Genomic DNA, 9,695 nt, shown 5'->3' with positions numbered 1-9,695 from the left:
TGTACTTTATGAATAAAACACAAAAACATTAAGAGCATTAAAAAAGTGGTGCAAGTGATTGACGATAAAGCACAGTCAAATCGCAAATTTGGTTCAGCCCTTCACGTTAGCCAACAGATGACAAGTGATAACGAGCCGGTTTCAATGACGATAGAAATGGCTTCCAAAAGACATGATTACAGTTGTGGATGTGAGAAGCTCCGGCAAGCTTCTAAGAAGTTTTAGGAATATGTAACAAAGGCAGGGAACGAACAAATATTTAATTCTTCGCTGTGTTGTGCATTATCCTAAAGTGTTTTATTGCGATAGCAATTCTACGAACACCCTCGGCTGAGTTCTGCCGGTGGCGTCGGCGTCGCTGTCACTCACCGTATATGCATAAGTATCTATACATATGAAAACGCGAGAAAGAAAAAAAATCAAGAAAAAAGGCTTCGGTGCACAGAATCGAACTTCAGACCTCTGAAATGAAAGGGCGAAGCATTAACTACTCAGCCATGGAGGAGCACGTCCATCAACGTTCAAACAACAAGCTATTTACATCTACCACTTACCGTTGGTGACGGGCACTTCGGGGAGGAGCTATCGTGTTTTCAGCATTACCAGTAAAATGGCGCGCCCAGCACGTGACGCCACATCGTCACGACGCGGTGGCGCGCACTCTCATCTTCCACGCGTACTTTGCCCTACGGAGAGGAGGAGGTGGATGCTCACGCGCGCGCCCTTATCTCGTTGTGGAGATAATCGTACGTCTCGGCTGGAATCAGGCTTTCACCGGAACAATAATGCTGTAGTCACCAGGCGCACAAAGGTCAGTGCAATCGTTGCACAGTCTCCGTTTTGGGAAAAGAGCGCGCTTTTCAGACACAGCGAAGTAACAAGTGACTCGCTTATTCGCGTTCATCAGTACCCGTGAGTACATTTTGTGCGTTATTTGTGCGTGAAAAATGGGGGGCACGTTTCTATCTGCTTGCTATTCTGCGCGTGACCTTCCAGTTTGTTGCTATCGCGTTCTCTGCTTCGACTTTGTGGCAAAGCTGTGACTTCTTTATGCATTTCACAGAGATAATTATGATACACAATTGGGAAAGGATACATACATGTAAAGACCAATTAGTTTTTGTCTAGTAACATGTAATTGTTGCTGTTCACACGTTGAAAGAACGTTCAAAGCAGAGCGTTCAGCAAGTTGAAATAACCTTTTAGTGGTCATATATCTGGTATGAGTAAATATATGTTTCCTACCTAAAGCTGGTAGTAAACTGGAAAACTTGAGTTTTTGTTCCTAATTAACCTTACAGGATGCGAAACAACTTCAAGGCTGTCGATTAAACAACCCCTGTGGTGTGTGGTTCCTTTTGTCAATCTTGTCATGTTTTGCTCTACATCGTGAATGTAATTGAACAACAGTTTTATGTCGGGATCCTTCAAGACTTCAGCGACGTGATTTCGCCATCACAGAAATGACGTCAAAAAATTAGCATTATCAGAATACAAAAGAAAAAAGTTGGTCAACGTGAGTCGTACCTGAGACCTGTGGATGCACATAAAAAATGCCTGGCACACTATCATCAGCGCCATGTTTACAACATCTGTACGCTTTAAACATTACGCCTTTATATCTACCAGTGTCCTCTCACAGCGTTCTTGATAAGGTGCAGTAATGCATCATGACCATGGCATTCGCGACTAGTTCCTACAAGGCATCGTTTCTAAGCGCCCGTTGTATTCGGCACGTGTCTAATAGAAGCGGTGATATTTTGCAACCACCCACAGGTGGTGACCTTATCCTAAGCGTCGCCATCGTTCACAGCATCCATCCATAACAAAAACAGCTGTGTGGCGCCCGCCGGCTTTGCCTGACTTTTCACTTGCGCTCGCCCCGCGAGTAATCGTGGCTGGTAAAAGGGAAGACACGATGCATTTGGTCGGGCAGTGGCGCTTTGTACTCCGGCATGCCGAGAGCAGGTGACTTTAGCCCACGTTCGGCAATCAATTAATCACGCTCTCCTGGCTGTCGCATCGCTTTCTCTGGTTCCGCTCTCACCATTAACTTCTTCAGTTACCACAAGCATGTATGACCACAAGGGTTTGTTTAATTATTGATGATGGAAGTTAGTTCTTGGCGTGGTGAAGTATGAATAACCGTCAACATGGATGCAACATGTTTAAGTGGTGTTGGAACTGTCAAACACCAACAGACATTGCGCAAGCTCTCTCATATCAATGCAAACATTAAACTACTTCTGTAAGGACATGTTTTACTTTCGCGTTTTACCCATTCTTCCTACGGAGAGATCACCAATCATTTTTATCATTATATTTAACTACAGGGCAAAACTCACACAAGAGGTCACAGTGCCAAATGACGTGACCACAGCACTTCTGCGGTGAAGAGAAACCACACTATACTAGCTCTCTAGACGAGATAGTACGATAGTTTGAAAGGAGTACTGACTAACAATTTTAAAGATTCTGGGTTTCTTTTATCTAAATAAGAACATGGTTTTCGAGAGCACTGAAAACCATATTGTGGTGCCTGGAAACACATCGTATATGTTTTTATTACCACTACCTTAAAGAGACACCTTCAGTTTTGACACCGAGGCCGCTGTTTTTCCGTGACTTGTCATGACAGTTTGACGTCGCAGGGACACAGTAGTTCACAACGCATTAGCGACACATCTGCCATCTGCTCATGGCACACGTAAACAGCGATATGTGTGTTGTCCCCAGCGACTGCGACAGAAGTTTATGTGATTCAGGCGGCAGGCAGAACTTAGAGTGCGCAAACTCCTGCCCGGGAAGACACGTTTATTTGCGTACCTTACCAATTTACATGACGGAGCCATCAACTATGTTTTTAGGGGCGAAGCTGCTTATGTCATGGCTTCTGCGTCCCCCGTAGTCTTTGTGTGTAACCTGTGGCACGTACCCGCCCTCGGGCACATATTCGCATGTCAGCATAATACGAAAAACGTAGCACGCCGTCGTTATCACGCTCTTGGTGTTAACAAAGCGCTGACAGCAGAATTTTGGTACATACTCTCGTTTGCTCCTTGGATTGTTCGCTGGATGGCGGTACTTGTAAACGATGAATATATGATAAAAGGAAGCAAGATGGCGGTACTTGAACTGTTCACTAGATGAAAGGACGGACGCATGGGCGGACAGACAGACAAGTAGACGGACGGATGGACGGACGGATGGACGCACGCACAGACGGACGTACGAATGAACGCACGAACGGGCGCACGTAGGATGGACTGACGTACGGATGCACACACGGACGCACGTACGGAAGCATGGAAAGATTGATGGACGCTTCGCCCACTCATCATCGTTCGTTCCGTGGATGTGCTGTGACTTTTTTGTTTTTTTCCTATATTCTGACAAACTTTATCTGTGGTAGGTTCATGTTAAACTCCTGCACTTGCATTTTTTTATGGAATATTATATCTTATTAACGGTAAGGTTAACTTTGCATCATGCTGCGCGGTACTTTCCCTTCGCTACGAAAGCGAGCGTTTTATTGCTCATGACATCCTGTGAAACGTGCCTACATTTTTTATTTCCATTTTATCCAGCTGTCGGCTCTCGTTTTTTTTAACGTATAGGAACGTAAATATACCATCAGCAAACGAGGGGTGAATAATTTGTCGAGAAGAGGTGACGACAAGTGAATTGATAAACCTTAGTGTTGCAAAGTGTCAGTGACGAGCAGCACCGGCGTTTTTATACCACAGAAGCCACTGCGATGGCGAGGCAGTTACAGTGCAGGCTGCTGAACCGAAGGACGCGGATTCAATTCTGACAGCGACGGTCCTATTTTGGTAATGCGCAAATGCTAAAGGTCCACTTGCATTCATTGAAAGAAATAATGACGCGAGTTTAAGGTATACTTTCATAGCTTTGCTCTAAATATAAAAAAAGTTATGTTGAGAGCCCTAAAAGAAGTAATGTGGTGCCTGTGAATTTATTTGACAGCTCCCTAATACCGCTGTATGCATTAAAGAAAAGCACATTCAATCTCAATATTGAGAGACTTCTCGGTGAATTGTAGGTGCCACCTTGAATGATACCATCAGGAACTAGTGGTGCACTAGCAGCAGCTCTGTCATCTTCTGTAAGTCGCGCGCGGTGCATCTTAACAACGATGCGGGAACGAAAACTTCGCCAACTTAAAGAACAGTGTTGATTCGTCGTGATAATGCTTACTGCGCTGTGTCTGACCTGCATGTGCTGGGCTGCAAAAACTTTAGGCTCGCAGTTAAATACTGAATGGGAAGCATTTCTTAGCGAGCTTCGGTAACTTAAGCGTATCTATCAATCTATCTATCTAGCCGCTTAGGTTTGGGTGCTCTCGTGGTCACCCCTTTAACCTGGTGGGAACCAAAATTAGCATGGGAGGCTAAGACTGTTTGACGAATATGACGCGCTGGTCAAGACATAATTATTGTCGCAATCCCATCGCGCACGTTGTCAAACACTTCCCGTCAGACAGCAGCACATACCCACAGGCGGATGTGCCGCGGGATTGCGGGTGTGTGCCTCAGGTGATTCACACGCATTGTCTACCCAGGAACGAGTACAAACACGCTCTCCTCAAAGAGTTTAATACAGTCTGGGATACCGGAATACTGCCCTCCACATGGAAGTTTTCGGTAGTCAAGCCCATACCGAAGCCTGGTAAACCACCCCATACCTTATCCAACCTCCGCCCGATCTCTTTAACCTCGTGTGTCTGCAAAGTCATGGAGAGCATGGTTAACACACGCTTGATGTGGTACCTTGAAGATCGCGACCTTTTGGCCCCTACAATGTACGGATTCCGCGCGGGCCTATCAACTCAAGATGTACTCCTTCGCCTAAAAGAAGACGTCCTCGACTCTAACTCGGTGCACCCACGGGCTGTTGTAGCAGTGGACATACGCAAAGCATTCGATGGCGTACCACACAGTACCATCATGACGAAAGCACGTGCCCTTGGGATTAAAGGGAAAATGTATAACTTCATAGCGGGCTTCCTCGAAGGGCGAAGCTACCAAGTCGAAATCGGCCAAGACGCCAGTACCGTACGAACCAACCACGTAGGTGTTCCCCAGGGCTCGGTGATTTCACCCACCCTCTTTAACATAGCCATGTACCAGCTACCAAGACGCCTTGCGAACGTACCGGGCCTGAAACACGCGGTGTATGCAGATGATGTAACCGTGTGGACGCATCAAGGATCCGTCGGTGAGCAGGAGGATGTCTTACAACGAGCCCTCAACATTATTCACGACTACGCAATGGAAGCAGGTTTACACACCGCTCCAGACAAAACAGAGTTTGTCGTCATTCATGGTGGCCGAACCACGTTTGCCAAGCAGGAAGAAAAGAAGTGTTTTAAACTTCACATTGGCAATCAACCTATAATGAGGAAATCCACTATCCGAATATTAGGAATGCACTTAGACGAGAATTGCACAGCGAGCACTTGGTTCCAACGCGTTACGAAGACTAGCAAACAAATCCTTCATGCTTTACGCAGAATCTCTAATCGCACTCGTGGAGTAAACGAACGCGAAATGCGGCAGTTTGTTCAAGCTTTTCTCGTCTCACGTATCATGTATGGACTGCCGTATCATCCGGTCAACCGTACGCAGATAATCAAACTCGACCGGCTGCTTAACGAGGCCAAACGCATGGTTACCGGACTACCAAGGTACACACGCCTGGATGCGCTCAAGAGCTGCAGCAAGCTCAATAATCTGACCGAGCTCATCGACATGCACATCCACACACAGGAAACGAGGCTTCGCGCAACAAATGCCGGGCGATACACGCTTATGCTTCTCGGGTATGACATCAACACACTGCCCATGCTGCCTAACAAAACGCCGCCTTGGGAAATCACGGTACTCACCGACGGCAAGCCACTTCCGTTGAATATGGACCCTAATCAGCGAGCACGGCGCCTTAACTACGCCAAGAGACATGCTAGGGCCACGAGTTCACTCCCCATGACTGAACGCGTCGTATACACTGACGCTGCACTTCCTGCAGACGGTACCAGTAACACTTGTTATGCCACTGCGTGGTACGACCAGACAAACAGAAAGCAGAGCCGACGTTATCATGCTTCAGCAGATGCGATGTATAGCACTCGAGCAGAGCTAGTGGGCATCTTAGATTATTTGGAGTGGGCCCTCGAAATGTCACCTCAAACTGACCCTGTTCACCATCGTGTGTACACTGATTCCCAGGCTGCCCATCGGGCATGCGCTAATGTTCTTTACACAGATCCTGTACTCCAGAAGATCCGACACCAGACGCGCCTGCTCCGCGAATGTGGTCATGACGTTACCATCCACTGGGTCCCCGGGCATTGCGGTATCCCCGGAAACGAGAAGGCTCACAGATTAGCGCGCGCTCATCTCCTCACCGCGCTAGCCAGAGCTTCCGATACTCCTTCCACTTTTCTGGCTACCCCACCCGAGCTAGCAGATCCGATAGCAGATAAGCACATTACCAAACAACGTCGCGCCGCCTACCTCACAGCAGTGGGTAATCCACTCTCGATACCATTGCTTCCTTCGAAGGTATTCACACGGAGAGAGTCTGTCCTGCTTCGGAGAATTCAGGCAGGAACACTCCTTACCCCTTTCTTGCTGAACCGTTTCCACAGGGGTGACACGCCACCACCCGTGACAGGTCTCTGCTCCACGTGCAACTGCCGGGCTGATCTCAACCATTTGTGCTGGGAGTGCCCTGTGTACAACCCGCCTAGGCTCCGTGCCCTGGCCACCATAAAACGGGGACCCTGGCCTTCTTCTCTCCGGACATGGGCCTGCCCGGAGCCTTCGCCCCCTGACCGCGCCATCGAGTTCTGGCGAGCACTCATCATGTTCCTCCAGGACCCGGCCGCGCCACCGGTTGGCGACCGGCTCCGCGACAGCCACAAGATTCAAGCCATTCAAGCGGCCCCCACTTAGCTGCCTCCATGACGTCCGGTAATAAAACGGAGGCAGCTCTACCCCCCCCCCCCTGCTATAGTGCCCTGACTGTCCACCGCAGCGCCTTCGGCGCGAACAAAGTGGAATAAACATGGTTTCATTCATTCATTCTACCCAGGAACGACGAGAACAAACATGGGCAATCTTAACGCGCGAAGGTTAAGAAATACGTGACATCGGTAGCGTCGACCCGCCGAACGCAAAAAATACATGTCAGGATCATAGCTGGAATTGAACCGTAGCATTCTGCGTGGCAATGAAGCATTTTATCACAGAGCTGCGCCAGGTCTCGGTACTTTTTTTTCAAATTGATGCTAATCTCAGTGAAACGTCAATATTGGTTGCAGTGCTGCCCACCCAATTTTATAAACATTACATATGTACTCCTTTGATACAGCCGTCACGTCGGGCTAACGTAAATTGTGGTTAGTTACCATGCACTGAGGTTGATTTATGTAGCAGTGTCCAGGACCAGCATCCTCGCGAGCATCAGCGCTTCATATCAGCTTCTGGTGTTGCTAATACGCATTTACCAGTTGGCATCGTTGCGCCAGTGCAAAGAACTGGTTATATGAACACCTACAACTTTTCAATATATGTCTGTGCGTGCAAAATGTTTACATGTAATTAGCGTCTTTACATGACGTGTCGCTCAATGAAAAATTGCAACACGGTCACCTTCCCTCCACATACTTCACATAACGCCGATTCTCAGGTACGAGGGATCTGCCGAGTTTTTTATATATACGTGCTGTCTGACTTCAGTGAGAGGAGAGTCGTTATGCGGCTGTAAAAGGAAACAGAAAAGTAATAAGCAAGGTTTTAGAATTACCGCTGTAATACTTCAAAATTGTGTCAGTACTCCTTTAAGAGCATGCCGATGATGCCTAGCTGGTGGAAACTTCGGTAGTTCTTCAATGAGGCATGCTTAATAACCATGTCTTAAGAAAAGTTTGGTCAAGTTTGTAAGTAATCATTAAGACGGTAAGTTGGGCCAGTTGGTTGGGATCATGAACTTTTTTCAGCGCAACACCAAAAACGCAAAACAGGGAAGGAGCAATAAAAAAACAGGTAAGATGGCGCTTACTCACACCTTTTCTTTATTGTTCTTTAAAGAATAGTTGTGAGTCAGCGCCATCTCTTCTTTCTCTTTTACTCCTTCCTTGTCCTGTGTTGCGCTGTAAACAAGCTCATGAGGAATTGTAGGTAGTCATATTGAACAAGTGTAGCAAAAAATACAGTGCCATAAAGAGGAACATGACAAGTAAAATGCATCAAGATTACAAAAATTCAAGTGTGCTCGAGTTTCTAATAATCCATATTGAACAAGCAGTGCAAATACAGACACAAGAAGAAACATGAGACCAGGTGCATGAGCGGTACCTATCTAGAGCTTGTCCGGTGTTTTTGTTCCTTCTCGTGTGTGTGTCTTTCACAATTCTCGTTCGACATGAATCATATCGTGGTTTTTGTTTGCAAAGTTTTTGTAATAATCATATCTCGCCGAGACAATAAATAGAAATTCGTAAATATACCTCGAACACTGAAGTGATGCGTAGTCCGTACATGACCGGCAGGAAAATGTACACTGCTACCGGCGCCATGGCAACGGCCGACAACGAGGCCCACATGAGGTGGAACCCATAGGCGTAGAAGTGTCCCGCGAAGCCGACGAGTCCCGCCGATGAGACGATGGTGGCCACCGCGGACGCCGCTAGGGGCAGGGCACGCAGTGCCCGGCTGCCCAGAAACACCTCGGCGGTCGTCTTGGCCAGGCGGGCCTTGCGACGTAGCGAGAAGTACAGGCCCAGCCCGAAATTGAGGGCCATGAGGGCGCCGAAAACCGCGTACTCCAGAGCGATGTCTTCCATTTAGGCGTCACGAGGAGTCACTACATGTGCACTCTCGCCGTGATAGGATTGTACCATAGAGCTGTCGCAACTGTCGTCTATGCTGTTGCAACTGTCGTCTATGCCTGTTGGTGAAGGTGTGCTTCCTGTTCAACAGTCGTTTTGTCGCAGCCACGCCATTTCGCGCTCAGACACTAATTGATGTCAGTGCATGCCGCAGCTGGCGCAGTTTGTATGGATTCCACTTTTACAGAGTGTTATCGCCCTTGAGAATGCAGATGTTGAGCAAGCCATTCGTGTTGCTTACAGCGAGAGAGAGAGAGAGAGAGAGAGAGAGCAATTAACGTTTATTTCGAAGCAGTGTTTCGAGCGATGCCCAGTTTCATCACTCAAAGGTGGGAGGGTTCCCTAGTCCAGGGACACCCTGGCCTCGACTGCTCTCTTGGCCCTGGCGACGAGTTGTCGCTGGTCTTCCAGGCCCTCGAGGACGAGCTTGACCTCCCACGTTTCGAATAAATGGTCGTCGTTCATTCTTGGTGCTTGGTCCCGCTCCAGTTGCATGTCGTGGTTTAGTTTACAGCGAGTGCAGTGGGTGCAGCTTTTTAACTCTTTCGTCACCATTGACGAGTGTACTTGAGAGGAGATTTTATAAGAGTTTATGAACGCTGACGCATATATAATCGTTTTTATGAAATGTTGTTTCTATGAAATCAGTTTCTTCTCAGGAAAGATGAAGACATGGTGCGCTGCTGTACTCTCGGCATGTGCCTGTGTCATCATATAAGATTCGGTTATAACTCGTTCCATTTCTTCAGGAACCTGTAACACGATAGTGCCTTTTATCGAA

At 47.6% G+C, this 9,695-nt stretch overlaps 1 protein-coding gene across 1 annotated transcript; it reads right to left on the bottom strand.

The window, feature by feature from the left end:
- Positions 1-7,217: 7,217 nt before the first annotated feature.
- On the bottom strand, positions 7,218-8,869 carry LOC142768303 (sodium/iodide cotransporter-like). Its single transcript, XM_075870266.1, has 2 exons — positions 8,534-8,869; positions 7,218-7,244 (listed from the first exon to the last, which is right to left on the bottom strand). Exons 1-2 carry the CDS (start codon positions 8,867-8,869, stop codon positions 7,218-7,220), a joined length of 363 nt encoding a protein of 120 aa, XP_075726381.1.
- Between the last annotated feature and the right edge of the window lie 826 nt (positions 8,870-9,695).

This window comes from Rhipicephalus microplus, chromosome 8 (assembly GCF_043290135.1).
Source record: "Rhipicephalus microplus isolate Deutch F79 chromosome 8, USDA_Rmic, whole genome shotgun sequence".
In the NCBI taxonomy this organism is placed as follows: domain Eukaryota; kingdom Metazoa; phylum Arthropoda; class Arachnida; order Ixodida; family Ixodidae; genus Rhipicephalus; species Rhipicephalus microplus.
This window is presented reverse-complemented; position numbering and strand designations above follow the sequence as displayed.

Coding starts and splice junctions, on each gene's coding strand:
- LOC142768303 (XM_075870266.1), bottom strand. CDS start 8,869: ATGGAAGACATCGCTCTGGAGTACGCGGTTTTCGGCGCCCTCATGGCC. Junction 7,245..8,533: donor GCATCACTTCAGTGTTCGAG/GTATATTTACGA, acceptor ATTGCCACGCAG/AATGCTACGGTTCAATTCCA.